The sequence below is a fragment of the Brugia malayi genome (assembly GCF_000002995.4).
Source record: "Brugia malayi strain FR3 genome assembly, contig: Bm_v4_Chr3_scaffold_001, whole genome shotgun sequence".
Lineage (NCBI taxonomy): Eukaryota > Metazoa > Nematoda > Chromadorea > Rhabditida > Onchocercidae > Brugia > Brugia malayi.
In genome coordinates this window covers 8,009,716-8,026,113 of record NW_025062477.1, presented here as the reverse complement: position 1 = coordinate 8,026,113, position 16,398 = coordinate 8,009,716, and the positions used below count along the sequence as shown (strand labels likewise).

The 16,398-nt window shown below is 32.1% G+C and overlaps 2 protein-coding genes across 7 annotated transcripts in view; one reads left to right on the top strand and one right to left on the bottom strand.

Annotated features, from left to right (window-relative positions):
* Nucleotides 1-413: 413 nt before the first annotated feature.
* On the top strand, nt 414-3,460 carry Bm4965 (Uncharacterized protein; the record flags this gene model as incomplete). Its single annotated transcript, XM_043080389.1, has 9 exons — nt 414-494; nt 907-1,089; nt 1,476-1,620; nt 1,983-2,164; nt 2,384-2,460; nt 2,524-2,631; nt 2,735-2,842; nt 2,963-3,106; nt 3,274-3,460. 9 exons carry the CDS (start codon nt 414-416, stop codon nt 3,458-3,460), a joined length of 1,215 nt encoding a protein of 404 aa, XP_042936323.1.
* A 1,601-nt stretch (nt 3,461-5,061) lies between these two features.
* The window catches only part of Bma-lim-9 (Uncharacterized protein), a gene marked incomplete at both ends in the record, with an annotated part of 30,059 nt that continues 18,722 nt past the window's right edge, over nt 5,062-16,398 (bottom strand). For 2 of the 6 annotated variants that reach the window (XM_043080384.1, XM_043080385.1), the window contains 9 exons: nt 5,062-5,231; nt 5,568-5,754; nt 5,980-6,149; nt 6,380-6,554; nt 6,670-6,870; nt 14,792-14,890; nt 15,235-15,351; nt 16,003-16,146; nt 16,279-16,371. In XM_043080384.1, coding sequence (XP_042936318.1) covers nt 5,062-5,231; nt 5,568-5,754; nt 5,980-6,149; nt 6,380-6,554; nt 6,670-6,870; nt 14,792-14,890; nt 15,235-15,351; nt 16,003-16,146; nt 16,279-16,371 — 1,356 coding nt within the window. Of the gene's footprint in view, nt 5,232-5,567; nt 5,755-5,979; nt 6,150-6,379; nt 6,555-6,669; nt 6,880-14,791; nt 14,891-15,234; nt 15,352-16,002; nt 16,147-16,278; nt 16,372-16,398 lie in introns of those variants that run through there. The other 4 variants (XM_043080386.1, XM_043080387.1, XM_001901155.2 and 1 more) reach the window with 4 other exon arrangements.

The following is a 16,398-nucleotide window of genomic DNA, read 5'->3' as shown; positions in this document are numbered from 1 at the left end:
CCACTCTGTTTGAGGTAGTTTTATACCCAATCTTCAAGTTTATATTTCAAGCACTAAGTTGGGAAACGCAAGTAATAAAGAAAGTACCCACTTCGTGACAATCCAAAACCTACTCCTTACCTGAGTCTTCTCCTTTGCTCTTAGAAGTGACAAATACCTGCAAATTATGGGAGCATTCCAGACCAATTATCAATTTCACATATCGTGAATGAAATGTTTAAGTATAATTCTGGCTGGCCGTGAAATATCTACAGGAAAACGCAGCACCTCAGGTTTATAATTGGGTGTGTTCTGGGAGATGTGGTAGCACATGTGGTGTCCGAGGTTGACGAGTAGTTGAGCTGTTGGACTGGGTGTGCTGGCACTTTTTATACTTTATATAAGAGAATGTTTGTATTGAAGGACTGGAAGCAATGAAGAGAAAGCAAAGTGGTAGTGCTGGTCAGTACAGCAAAAAGAAACGTCCATTTTCAAGAAAAGCAAGGAAAAGCTATGTAAGTTTAGTTCTCTATGTGTTGTTGGTCACTTTTACGCATACTTCCAACTTTTTTGCCTTTTACAAGTATTCTGCCATTATTGTATTTGGTGAGAGCTGATAAAATCATCTTGTGTGTTGGAATATTTTATTACATTAATAGGGTTTTCTGGCATGAACTCTGTACATAAAACTACAAGATGTCAGCAGGTCAGCATATTAACTTCATTTCTTCCATATTAAATCTCTAGTCTTTTGGATATCTTGATATATGCTTGTTTATAATGATATAAAACACAGAACCAAGTTGTTTTCATTTGTTTCACATCTAAAATGTTCTGTATTCTGTTTGAGAGAACATTCAGCAAATGCATTTGTAGACAAGTTTAGGTCACTCGATACAAAATTTCTCGATTCATTTGAATTTGCAGAGTATTACTGACTTTGAAAAGCATGAGGAAATGAATCGGAAATCAAGGGAAGAAACAGAACGGAAGTTGTTGAAAGAACCTCATTCAATGGTCATTCATAGGGGAAAAGTTGGACAGTTTGTGCGTTCTCTGGAACAGGATGTGCGTATTATCATGGAACCTTTTACTGCGTCGAAGCTTAAAGTAAGCATATTTCTTTTCAATTTATTGAATAAAATTACTTTTCGATTTATTAGGTAGAATTAAATAGGATTTTTATATAAGAAAGTTTTTTGGCAAAGACAAATTCTTTTTTGAAATCGATTATAAAAAACGTATTTTACGCCATAAAAATAGCAGCGAGGGTGATTACCATTTAGAAAAGAAGGTACCTTCTCTAATATTTTGACTCTTCAGAGGGATCAAGCTGTTACGTTACTTGAAGGTAGCTTATAACCTGAAAAAGAGCCGATTGGAGTTTTAAGATAACAGAATAGGAAGATTTCTTTGCTCATTTAATAGAAAGCAAAAAGTTGAGTTTCTAGTCTTAGCTTCAAGAAGTTTTATTCCTATTGTTTCCTACATTTAAGGTTATGAAACGAAACAATCTAAAAGATTTCATCGTAAACGGTGCAGTTCTTGGCGTTACGCATTTGCTTGTGTTAACTCGTGGGGAAAATTGGATAACGCTAAGAATTATTCGATCTTGTCAGGGACCAACATTGACCTTTCGAGGTAAAATTGAGTGCCTTTTTATGATTTTTTTCTAGAAAATAGTATTTTGAACAGTGTTTATTCAACTACTATTGTTCTTTATTGTAAAGCGCACTGTTGTAGAACCATCAACTACCTTTGGAAAATTTTTTGTTTCTGAATTTGAATGAATATCAGTATAAGTGTAAGGTTTTGCATACAACAGCATGAACATACATTTTATTCATACATTTTAATTTTTGTTAGCTAAAATTATTGGAAATTATAGTCAAAGACAAATTCTAAATTTTTCAAAATCTAATGATTGCAATTAGCATTTCATATCCTTTCCACCATATCGTTTTTAGTCGTTTTAGACTTATAATGAAAGAACACTATTGCAGTGAAAGAATATACATTAGCAAGGCATATTATTTCGGCATCAAAACGCAAAATGTATTTTCAACGATTATTCACTACGGCTCCACTTGTTGTGATGAGTGGTTTCAACTCAAATTGCGGTCAACATTTACGACTTGTACAGTCTTTATTCCAGAACATGTTCCCTACAGTAAATGTTGATACGGTCCGTTCTGTTTTAATTTTCTATGAATTTCTTAAGGTAGTTAAAATCTTTAAGAGCAACGAACTCCCTTTATATGAATTAGCTGAAAGGTGCTTTGAGAGAATATCATTTAATGATTCTATCGTTAAATAAAGTTTTAAAGTTACATATAAATGATAGTGTAGGTTCTTGCTCTTGCGCAGACCGAGTGTTTAAAATCTATATTTTTTTTTTTTTTAGGTGGATTTGTCTACTATTCGACGTTGTATGCTGATCAATTACAATGTTGGCGATGATACTCTCCAACTGCGACATTAGTATGCTTCGTTCCTATAATCAGCCCATTTTCTCAAGTATTTTGCCTTCTCAAATTTTTTTAGCGCGATCAAGGCAGTTCCTGCAGGACTAAGCAAACCGACTAAAAAGCTAATTCAAAGCAAGATTCCGGACTTATCGAAATATAAGGATATCGAAGACTACTTTACAAAGTATGTTTTGTGAGGGAAATTTTTATTTGGAATCTAAAGAATTTACCGGAAAATTTTTCAAAGATGTAGATGAAATTCTGGTATTACGAGTTGTTCTTTTTAGCCCAGGTCAGATGAGCGAAAGTGAATATGAGTTTGAACAGAAAGAGGTCAAATTACCGCAACATCTAACAACACGAGGATGCTTGGAGGGACAAAAAACAAGCATAAGGTAATTAGTTTTCCATTATTTAATATTCTATTCATTTTTTTTTTTTTCACCCTTACAGGAGCCTTTGGTTTATCTAATATTGAAATATGTGCACATCGATTTTAAATTAACTGCTTCCAGACTTTATGAGCTTGGTCCTCGTCTGACATTACAATTAACGAAAATCGAAGAAGGTGTCGATGAGGGCGAAGTTCTTTATCATTCCTACATCGTCAAATCTCCTAAGGAACTGATTCAGTTAAGAAAAGAACTGCCGAAAAAAAAGTTGTTAATTCTATTTCATTATGCAGTGAGCATAAAAATAGTTTCTGTTATGAAGTCATTCTATTTATTTGAGGTAGATAGATTAAAGCAGGAACTTACTGAGTCTAAATCACTATTGGTCATTGTTAAGGTGCTAACAAATTTCCGTAATTTCCGTCAATGTTCAGGAAGTTGAAAAAGAAGATGCAAATAAAAAATGAACGACGAATCATCTGTCGCATGAAAGCTGTAAGTGAAAGGAAATCCAAATTAGAGGAATCCCTAAAGGAAGAAAAGAAGAAATTAATAAGAAAACAGAAAGAAATTACTGGTGACCAATTCGATGATCGATCTACGACCCATGCGCATGATTAATTATGACGGTCTTTCTCGCTTTTTGACATGTGCTGTTTTGGTGAGTCAAGCATTGATGGTTTGTTTTTATTAAACGGTTGTCGATTTGTTTAATTCATAAATGAAATTTAGTGGGAGGATTATGGCAACAGTTTATTCCTTTTGTTTATATATAAAGGGCATATCTTGCTTTTCCTGCACTGAGTGTTGAAGTTACGGGTGATTCTTCTAACAATACTTTTTTCTTTTTTTTTTTTTAGGAATTGTTTGAACAAAATTATGCTTAAAGAGGATTAAGTGTCACCCTTTTTAAATCTTAAATAGTCTTAAAAAGACTAGCAAGTATAACACTTAGGTCTGTAAAATTATTGAAATTTCTCTTTTGTCTGGAAGACGACGGCCATGCTCACTTTTCGGTTGAATTTAGAAGACATGTTAAATTATGAGTCTTGATCAATTTTTCCCGATTTTTTTGTGCTTTTGTTTTTTCAGTATTAGGTTCTGTTATTTTCAATGACAAAATTTGATGTAGTGAATGTTGCTAGAGGATGCAGAAAATCGATGATCAGATTGACACGTGATGAAGCTACCCACTTTTTGACTAGTTTATCTATACGGGTATTAACTTTTAAAGAATTAAAAATACAGCTCAGCACAATCATGTTTCATGCATACATGAATTGAAGCTACACAAAAAAGTAAGCAACAATGTATCACAACCTCAAAGTCGAGGCAGATTCTTTAAAAGAAGTTCCAAATTTTAGGCATTCTCGTCAGATTGGTTCTTAAAATTTTAGGCATTCTCGTCAGATTGGTTCTTAAAATATTCAAGATATGTTGTAAAATCTGGTAGTTATTGAAGGACATAGTCTGTCAATCAGATTATATGCCTGCAAGAAGCTAGGAGACCCACGAAGCTTCCGAATAATTAAGAAATGTATAATCGTCGATGCTTAAAGCTACAGAATGCAAAGAACCTGATCTACCAATCGTAATTTATATACATTTGAAATGCCAGAGTTCCTTCTACACGGCATATAATCCCTAACAAGTAAATTAAGTCTGTCACAAAAAAAGCATTCAAAGGAAAGTACCGTTTAAGAATCATAACACTTCAAAATAATAACATTTTAGGATCATGTATTCTAGAATGAGATTTTTAAATAAGTAAACTCACATCTTCCGATGTTTAAAAACCGAGAAATTCATCCTTTAACATTTCTAAAAACAGATTTTACAATTATAGTCATTACTCTCAACAGTTTTTAAGCTCTCCAAATTAATCTCCAAATTCTTTTAAAACTTTAAAGAAATAAAGAAGTTAATCAAACTCGAGAAGTTATAAGTCCCATTTTGTGGAGGTGGTAATGTTTGGATGACCCTGCCTTCTGTAGATCATGCACCTTGCAAACTCTAAGCCGTCTGCATTCTATCCGAATACCAGTTTCTTCGTCATTCAGTAATTTTTAGTCTTTCTAAACAGCAACTCAAATCAATCATTGCACGACTTTTGATCTGATCTGAAGAATTTAGATTTGAAAAAAATGGAGATCAAAAACGACTGTAGTGTACAAATGTAGTTTATTACTGTAATCAAAGAACAATGTATCGATTAGCATCAGTCATGAATTAGCAGCCATCAATCTGGCTTTAGCACATTCCGGACAAAGAATGTCGGCAGCATCTGTTATAAAGCCTTTTCCAACTAGTGATGCCGAACACTGGGCGCAGATAAAACAATCGTTATGCCAATGTCGATCTTCGAATGAAATAAATTTGGCACCTCCAATTCCTAAAAGTTCAATATGGAGTATTTCTGTTTCGATTATTATTCTTCCTTCCTTTGTCATTATTTCTTCCTATGTGCTTTTCATTTATCCTCAAGAAAAAAAAAAGTGTCAGTGTGTTAAAGTAAACAGGGTCCTTTAGGTTTTGAGACCAAAATCTTACTTGTGGGAATTGCATATAGATGAAAAAAAAAAAAAAAAAAAAGTAGCTGAAGCAATAGATTTTGATAAGAAAAGTGGCTGTAGGCTCACATAGATAAGTAAGTTAAGTAATGAGTAAGGCTTTGGTATACGTGGATAATTATATATAGAGATAAAATTGAAAATAATAGAAAGAACACCTGTAATTGGTTTAACGCAAGCATTGCACCGCTTGGCGAATAATTCACCGTAACAATTAGCACAGTATGGTTTCTCGTCTTTTGACGTGAATCTTTGACCAGCTAAGGACGTATTACAATTTGTACAGCAGAAACATTCTCGATGCCATGGCTCATTTTTGTATGTTACACCACCAGTGCTTATTACCTAAAGTTAAAGTGCTCATTTGCCGTTATTCACATAATAAGGACTTCGCTATCACTGAAATATAATTATTTACCAGTGGGAGAGCAGGAAAATTTTCTATTCTTAAATACTTCAAATTATTTCTATTTATGTAAATTTATGCAAGCATTGCTTTTGCTAATTAATTTAATGATTACAGTTTGAGGAGGTTAATGAATGGTAAAAGGAAGGAAAGGACTTGCATACCTTTTTACATTTACAACACCTTGTTGCGAATTTTTCTTCATAGCAAGATGCACAATAAACTTCATCGTTTTTAGGTATGAAACTTTTAGTACCGATTGGTGTTTTGCATAATGCACAACAAAAACATTTATCATGCCATTGCTTACCTTTATATTCCATTTTTTTCATTCCTGCAAGAGTGAAATGATCATGTTTAGAAGACAGTATCATATCATCACCACCCACTGGCACTACTTGACAAACTACAGCAATCTTATCATAATATTCCATCAGTTTGCAATGAGTGCTAAGTTACTTTTGTCGTACTATTATTACTGACTGCTACTATTTACTACTAAGTTATCAGTAGAAACCCAACAAAAGTATGATTGTTGTTGAAAAGATGAACATGAAGATATACCGGCACGAAATATTTCACCACAACCATCACAGCGTGTTGCAAATGCTTGGTCATAACAATTGGAACAGAAAATTCGATCATTTTTACTGCCAAATGGCTTATCAACAAGTGAGATTTTGCACATATTGCATAAGAAACAATCCTCGTGCCAATGTTTGTCTCTGTATGATAGATCCTAAATTTTATCATTATCACCAATACTTATGATCTGTGAGCTTCTGAATCAGCCACGACAATGACAGAGCTCTCTGTGCCATTGAACAAATCATCAGTATAAAATATCGAATTACCTTAGAATCGATACCAATTGCTTTGGCGCATTCGTCACAGGTATTGGCAAAAATGTCTTCATAGCACTTGATGCAATACGGATGCTCGTCTCGGAGAATGTACCGTTGACCGGTGAGAGTATTATCACATTGCCAGCAGCAAAAATGATCACTATGCCAGTCCTTATTCATAGCCTTTGTATATTCACCGGCAAATATTAACTGCAACATATTTTTCGCACGGTAAACTAATTGAATAGATTACCGAAAAATTTTATTTTGACCAACATAAGTGAGTATCGATATCATAAAGATTGCATATGCTTTTGGTAATTCCAAAATCTCAAAGTTTGAAACTTAAGAAGATCCGTAAACAGGATTAAGTTGTTAGATCCTGACATACCGAAATGATAAGGGAATGTATTTAATTTAAGAGATTCTTAGCTGAAATTTTAGTCATAACAAGAAGCTTAATTAATTTTAACTAATATAATTAAATGTTAATATAACTACTCAGCAAAAGGAAGAAAAGGCTAGGTAAATGGTTCGTTTAACTTCCAAAACATAAGATCAAGATATAAAATTAAAAATAAAATATAAAGTTAAACAAAATATTTAGATATTCTAAGTAATTTTATCCGTGGCGGAAAAAAATATCTGAATCAAGAAAAAATTTGAAAAAAGTTTTCTCTGAGGAAGCTTTTTTGGGATTATAACATAGAACCAGAAAAAGGACAGCTGCTTACAATCTCGAATTTACTGCTTCACATCTAAATAGCAATAAGTTTAGGGTCAAAGAGTAATTTCTTCAGTCCAATTGATATATGGTGAAATTAACATCCTTTTAAAAGAAAAAATAATTTACATAATCTCAAAAAAACCGTTATAAGAGTCGTAAGATATGACAACAAATGACAAAGAAGTGAACTATTTTATCAAAAGCTCTATCAATTTACTAGATTTAATCCATTTGCTGTTAACTGCAACTTAAACTTTATACATTTCAATAATTAAACCGCTTTTCCAAATATTAAATGAAGGAATTAATGTTGCAGAAAACATTTGATCTAAATTAAAAAAAAAAAAAAAAAAAACAAATTGCTCCAATCTCAGATGAACAAGGATTCTGGTGTAATGAATCAAAAAAAATGTTTATGAGTGGCATAAAAGGTTAATTACTCTGAAATTATTGCATTTTTTGAAAAACACTCCTCAATCCAAGCTACGTGTAGCATTAATCCCATCATACGTTTTTGAAAATGATTTAAAATCTAGATACCTCAAAATTCAAGACAGGGTTAGCTCTGTTATATCATCTTCTATAGCGGATATTAGAGTGAATGCTATATCACACATTGATAACGATCAGTTCTAGGCTCATTTCAAAAAAGAGAGACAAGAGAAATAATAGTCAAGCTAGACATTTCAATTCCTCGTCAAAATTGCAATTTTATAGTGAGTAGAGTGAGACATTTGCTAGCTCATTTCGAACTTAAATTACCTTAAGGAAAAATTCACAGAAAGAGATAATTTATAGCCCTGAAGAAGAAGGAGAAAATGCAAAAGCAGTGGCATGAATTATTGAGACAAAACACAGCATACAGGATAATAATGTAAATATCACTTATCAACTGAGACAAAAACTTAATAGTAAAACAGGAACACCTACCTGGAATCCGAAGAAGTAGTTATTTATAGGTCAGTATGCGGACGTGGAACATGAAAATCGAAAAAGATGAAATGGAAAAAAAAAGAATGAAAGGTGTTTAGTAGCGCTTCGAGCCAAATGTTGTTCATTTCTTGACTTTCTTAAATCATTGAAAAATATCTTTTCTAGAAGACATCTTTTTTTAGAAAGATTGAAATTGGGAAAAAATGAGAGTAGCACTACAATAAGAATCCTTGGTTAAATACATTAACTCTTAAAGCATAGTTTAAATTTTGTACTAAACAGAAAAATCTAAAACGTCTGACAGATCAATTTGCCTTCCCTGTTCCTCTATCTCCTTTTGACTCTTTTCTATCTCTCTTAGTAGATAATCATGGGTTAATTAATAGAAGCAAATGTCAGGAGCGCAATGCGAAGTTTTGCAAAGCGAACAGCTGGTCCCAGCATTGTTGATATCAAAACAAACAGTGTTTCAGGAATATGATTAAAACAAGACGAAGTGACAGTGGCTACATTCATAAGTGATAGATATCATACCAGTTGCATGCCCAGCCTTCATTCCACACAGAATTTGCAAACTTTTTTCATGAGAACGGTTGACTTGAAGATGAGCCATATTACATTCTTCTTTATCTAATAGCACACCATATCAGTTCCATGAGCTTTCAATTCAATGGCTCATAATAATTTGGCTTAGAAAGAGAAATGTTTCGGAAATAGCGATAATGACTTAATTTCCCTGAAACTGTGATAATAAAGTAATTTCTCCTCAAAATCTGAATACAAACTAAACTGCATCACTCAACTGGTCAGAAGTAATACGTTTTATAAATAAAAAATAGGATAAAAGTTGGAATTTCATTGCAGGAAATGGAAGAAAAAGTGACATTTTATCTGTGGTCATTTATTTACTAATAAAATTGACTTTTAGTTGCAACTTTAGATAGAAAGTTTGAAATTGTCAATTTGGAGACTTTCTCACTCAATTGTCATGCAGCAGTAGTTATATCAGAGTCTAAATTCAAATGTTTTCTGTTAATTCTGGACTCTGATCTCCCGCTAAAATCACTTCGTTGAAGTAAATGTCAACTGGTAGAGCAAGGATTATTTGAAATGATAAATGAAGAAAAACATAGAAGAAAAATCAAAAACTGAAAAGAAAAAAAAAGTGTCAAGAAGAAACAAACTAATTTGGTGATAACTTGAGAACCTTAAAACGAAATGAATTCTGCAACCAAAAAAAAAAAAAACTACATAAATAAGGAAAAAAGAATATCCAAAAAAAAAAAGACCTGAAAAAAAAATGAGAAATGATGCGAAATTATTCAAGCAGAGAAAATATATATTATAGAAACAAATATCTTTCACATTTTTCCATTTCAACCCTTGCTTTGCAGCAAAGTCTGAAACTCACAACAAGTTCATTTGTCATATAATTATAGATTAATGATCCATGCTTAAGAGAAGAAAACTTAATAATTAATTGATTTGCAGATTTTTGTCTTCATGTATTATACCCAATCTTTTTAAATAATTTCACTGAGTTTAGAAATTTAACTAAATTATGTGGAATTAAAATCTTCATAAATCCATTTATGAAGATTGTACTACGTATGAACAGGTATTGGAAACTGTAGAGATATTAATTGGCATTTGATAAGATTTTTGTGTACTTTAAAGTCCCAGATTTAAAACACTAAATAATAAATGGGGAATTCTGGCTAAGTGCCATAGAGAATGCTAGATGACGAAAGAAAGATAAGAAAACAACTTTAGCATTCACTTCATTAGCCATGAGGTCACAGATATTCATTCAAGTGTAAAGCATCGTTCGTAACAAGCCATGATTTCTGTGATCACACTGTACATGATTTGCTAACAATGCAATTTGCATCTGCTCTCCGTCACTTTTTTAATCTGATTGCTTTTTCTCCAAATTTTTTTTTAACCAAATGTGAAGGAAAAATCAAAAAGCTTAAGATAGTCTTAGTAAGTAACTGATCCAAATTTTTGTCTTCAAGTATTACATCATATGCAATTATTTAAAAGTGATTTCTTCAGCGTTTGAGATTGTAAGAAAGAAAATGCATAATAGACAGAAGTGAGTGAAAATTATTTGGATGGAAAAAAAAATAGAAAAAGTATATGTGATAAGATTGAATTCACAACAACGTCAACAGTGAATCCATTTTATGCTGGATGGAAATGTTCGTAGTGCGCCGTTCCGCTCCAGCCGAGACATTTCCACCTTAATCACATTAGAAGATGTGTAATGCTGAAAGTTAACAACCATCAGTCCACTCCATACGTTCCATTCTTCCATCCCTCATTCTATTAGTTTTAACTTTCGAGATTGCATAAAATGTGATGGAAAGAGCAAAAAAAAAAGTATCGGCTGAGTATGGCATTCAATAATTCATTCATTCAAATATTCCAGAATGATATTTCATCAAAAATTAATCAGCTTATCATTTCAAAGAGGAAGCTTAAGGGAGAAGAAAAAGAGCATTTAGCTGTTACACAAGAAACTTCAATTCTGATTCGTTTCAGAAGAATTTTCCGGTAAAGAGGGAAAAGGATGCGCCGGATGGATATGATAAGATTATAATGGTAAAAGAGCAAATGCCTCGTTTTAAGCTAGTCAGCTAGCTTACTCTGACAGATAGGAAGAAAAGAAAGAGATGAATTGGTTACATCGACACATCCCACATCGAAAACAGTACTATTGAAAAGGAAGAATTTATGGATGGATGGATGATAGGATATCGCATCCTGCAGCAGTTTCTCTTCCTGCTTCTTGGCTTTTTATTTTTGTGTGGGCAATTTTCAAACATAGTTCCAGTCCACTTCTCATCTCTCATTTCACTTCACTTTTAACACACACACATATATATATATATATATATACACGCATCTATGTGTCTTATCTTTCCAATTAACCACTAATTATAGAGGATCTGATCAGTCTGTTAAGATTCAACAATACATAATTTAACTTCATTTCTAATTGATCGTTCATCAATTAAACTGCTTTTTTAAGACCTTTTATACAGAGGAATCAAATTCCTATTCCATTTATATAATTTTTTTTTTGAATTCTGTAAGAAGAAATTTACAGAAAAAAAGAACATATAATTTGATTTCAGTTAATTTATACGACTTAACGATTTCTACTTTCCGTGTTGTCAAGAATTATTGATATATTGTGTTGATTTTCAATACCTAATTTTATTTTCGTCCTATCTTAAATATTTACAATTTTTTAGAATTTTCAAGATCGATCATTAATCATTGATTATCAGTCATTTCCGATTGCAATAAAATCTCCAAATGCATTTTATCATTAAAATCTGCAACTATGAAAAAAAATCTGAGTCTCACCACATTCCTTTGCATCTCAGTAAAACACAATTTAGATTCTTAATTATTACTTATGAACAAGATATACAGTTTAAATTTTCACTATTGGTTTATTCCAGAAATCTTCATATAGAATTGGAAGAAAAGCGGTAATGGCTTGAGATATTTTAGATGGAACACTTATAAAACAATTAAAAAACTACCAGTGAACAAAAAATTACATACTTGATAAACTAATAATAGATAATATTATTTTAATGCAACCAAAACCAAAATAAAACTTAATAAGACATAACCATATCTATTCCAAAATTTTTAACACTAAAAAAACAACTAAATCAAAACTCTTTTCTAAAATACAAAATATAAAAAAATATAATGAAATTAAAGAAAAAAAAAATATAATAAAAAAAGAAAAAAAAAAAACAGAATTACCAAGGAATAAGGCCTTTGATTAAGAGTCAAGAACTCTAATTTAAAATAATCCCTTTAAACATAAACATAGCAAAAATTATGAATCTCACAAATTCTCACATCTCACAAACTAAAAGATCATTCGGAATATCTTACAAGTGAATTTATAACTTATGAACTGAACAAATCATTCAACACGGTAGTGCTGTAAGAAGAGTGTGATATAGCGCAGAATGCTTCAGGATAAAGTGATCTGTTTCATTTTTTCTTGTCATTACGAAGATTGGTGACAGACAGAATAGCTCATGGTATATAAATGTAAATTAGTTCCGTGAATCATTTAAAGTATTCACAATTCTGTATTTTACTAGGCAGTGGAATAAAGAATTAACGGGTCCAATTTTGAGGTTGGAATTCGAAGTGTAACAAAATAAATGTTTATCAGGAAATTTCTATACAAAGATGATGATCGATAATAACTTTTCATTCTTAATCTTAGCCAACAAATCAAGAATAATAAAATTTGGAGCATTTTGTCTAAACCTTTTATTGCAGCAATCATTAAGCATAACCTAAATAATAGAGAGAGAGAGAGAGATGAAGGCTTATAAGACCACAGTAAAGCTATCACATAATTAATTATTTTCTTGCGATTTTATCCCTTACGATTTTTTATTTTTCCTGTTAAAGTTAAAAAGATGTTCTAATAAGTTCATTTGATAAATAAAATGTATAGCAGCTTAACTAATGTTTGAAATTGACCATTGTAACGACATCATAGTGAGATAAGTATTTTCATAATTGATGACGTAAGGTATCAAGTAATAAGAAAGTATCAACACGATAGGCTTATTTTATTGCAGTGATCTGCAACCCATTCCCATGTAATTTTGGAGAAACTTGATCTTTGCAGGGAATAGTGCATCGCTAGGGATTTGTGAATCGCTATTTTTATGAAATGAAAAAACAAAAAGCTAAAAGAAGTCAAGAGAATGAACAGAGAAGATTTCCTCATTTCGTTATGAGAGATCTTAAACTGAACTGCATTAATTTTTTGCCCTTCATGAGATTTTATGAATGCTGCAAATGCTTCTATGAAATATTAATGCTGAGAATCCAGGTGATTGCTGCTGTTTATTGGAATTGGGTGGAATAATCAGGCTAGATCTAATCATGGTTTAAGGGATAACTGGAGATAATATAAATACGGTTAATAACAGCAAGGAGATGAAGAGAAACTGAGAAAGAAGTTGAAAACAAAGACGACGCCTAGTTAAGTCTGCCAAGCAATAGGCCAGCCCAATCCAATTTTTGGGTTACTGCTGTAAAAGATAAATCAAGGAGAAAAATCAAAGTGCTTGATGGCCTAGAATACTAGACAATTATAACAGAGGCATTCCATCATAGCAAACCTTTAAGAAAGAAGAGAATAAAGCAAAATTGAGGACAAGAAGTATAAAATAATGCGAGGAGAAGACAGAGTATGATTTCACTCTCGACAATAGTTTTAAGCAAATGTATCACTATATCCATGCATTTATCCACACAGATGGTTATGTAACAGCATATCAGCGCTTTAGATGTAAATAAAACTAATCAGGCCTACCCTGTCCTACCCTAAGCCAATCACATCACTCAGCTAAGTTGCTTCCATTGTCAGCTTCCTGCTCGAAACCAGCAATTACTTGGATTCTGAACTAAAGTTAACTTTATTGTCTGCTTAGCATATTCTCTTAAATTATACTGCAGAAGTTAAATAGGACCTTCTTATCTGTTTTAAAGCAAGGAAGAACACGTGAAAGAATGTGAAGAACAGAACATCTGGACGTATGATATGGTAGCGCAATTGGAACTGAAGCAATCCTTAAGCGCTAATGTTTGATGACAAAGAGAAATGTTGGAATTTGTAATTATAATCAATTCTTAACATCAATTCACTGCAAAGAGTGCTATTCTAAAACCAATTATACAAATATCTCTGGCTTCAAATAAGCTTAAAAGAAGGTGTTTTCTTCACTTACTTATTTTTGTAAACTAATGTTAAATGAAATTTCGGAAGTCAAGCAAACCTTTTAGTAAAATCGACTCAAAAATTTAACCACAAGAAAAGAAGTTCCATGAAAATTTCTTGGCATGAAGTTGATCAGTTAGGCAACTAAAATCCGTTATGAGATATAAACAAGTCTCGAAAATGAATGGTTAAGAAAGCAGGGCCAAGTTTAGAACTGAAATAATGTTTTCTTCTAAAACTTTCTCATATATTACCCATTGTTATATCTTTTTTATATTTCATGAATAAAAGGTCAGAAAGATCAGAAAATTTTATAAATGTAAAAATTGTCAGAAATAGAAATACGCAAAGTAAGAAATTAAGAAAAAGATGAAAGATTTAAACAATCAAAATCTTTAAATTCCTCTATAACAACAGAAAAGCATATTCATTAACAGAAAACATTGACTAGTATCATAGATTTTATAATTTACAACTTGCAGTCATCCAAAATAAACTCTGCATCTTCACCTCTCTTCCAATACTTTAAAATTCCGAACTCTCCGAACAGTTGTGCGAACCAAGAAGAAGTGCATACGAACAAGCTAACTCATTGACCTCGATTTCAAAAATTTTTATCCCAATTGTTGAAATCAGTATCAGTACAATTTTGAAGGCCTAAAATTGGTGAATAAACAAAAGATACCTACCTCATCACAGGCATTACAGCGCGGCTTATGAAGTTCAGCGTAATGTCGTTCACAATAGATAATGCCGTCCTTAACACAATATGTCAAATCGATCAAAAGCTGAAATTATGCTAATGATATAAAGAAAAATTTTGAGTAGAAGTATTTCAACATATTTATTTTTTTTCAAAATCGGTTTTAAGAAATTCCAGAAGAATCTTTCAGTTCAGGAGGCCTTCTTATCGTTTGTTTTTGTTTTTCCTAAATCATGGGCTAGTACTCCAGTTTTAAATCTAAGTATTTTGACAAATCTTTACAAGCGGTCATCTTTCATATAGAAGGATTAATTTATGCGCAATAAAGATAAGCATAACTGTGGAAAGTGATGATCATATCCGTCAAGAAAATAAAGCTGTTAATTTTAAGTGATTTAACAACTGGAGTTGCAGCACAAATTTCAATACCTGCTCACACGTAGCACACGTGAAGCAAGCCGGATGCCAACCGCTGCTTTCACCTAGTTTTGGCGCTATTACAGCCATTTCGTTCCTTTCCAATACACCACGGCATTTCTTACACTCCTGCATTCACAATACTTTAAATTTAAATTTCTATTGATTCCTTGTAATATTATAAGAAAAAGAAGAAAATAAACATATTTAATCTGTGACTGGATTTTAATTATTTTTTTAAAAAAAAGTCTTTGCAATTTATTTATTCTTGAATTCAAAAGCAATCAATTTGACAAAGTAAAGAAAGTTAAGGTTGATATTTTCTGTAGCGAAAACTGATAAAGACGAGAATCGATTATGTGATTCGTGAAAACTATTCGTTCTCTGAAGTGAGAATAAGAGCACATATGTGACCGATGTGCACTAAAATGGAGTTTTGAAAGTTTACTAGGGCATCTCTCTTTTCATCATTCCTTATTGAGATGTAGATTACATAATACTTCTTTAAGTTTCAAGTCTTAATTGTTCAGTAAAACAAAATGCCAATTACTACTTCTTTTCATCTCTTTATATTCCTTTGGGATAAGGAATCATTGCTTTTGATTCTAATTTCGAATATTGCACATCGAAATATGAAAATCTTGCAGATAAAGCAAGTTATCAAGAGAAATAAGGAAAAAATGCGCAACTAGGCCTTATTTGCCGTGTAAAATATATTTTGCATACGTGCTCGGGTTTCTGTGTATTAATGAGCAATTACATCATTAACAAGAAAAGGACCATTTGATTTGGAATGACTGGACAGACGAAACCAATATCCAAGGCGATTTCATTTCGTGCATTGATAAATTCTTCATAAAGTTTTCTTTCAACATTATTTGAAAGGTGCTTACAATAAGCCAATGACAGGTCCTGTCGTGGTAACTAAAATGACGAATAATTTGCATTATCCGCATTGGATGGCAATTACTTAAGACATATATTTCAAATATTTGTAAGCACGTGTACGTGAATAAGGAGAAATCAAAGAGTTAAATAGAAACACATATGATTAACCTGCAACATGAGCTGCTTTTCGCGAAACTTCTCACCATTACTATTCACCCGTGGGACCACATGATTTGGTAATTGTGACATATATTCTTCCACCTCAAATATTAGGAAGGGTTGCTTACT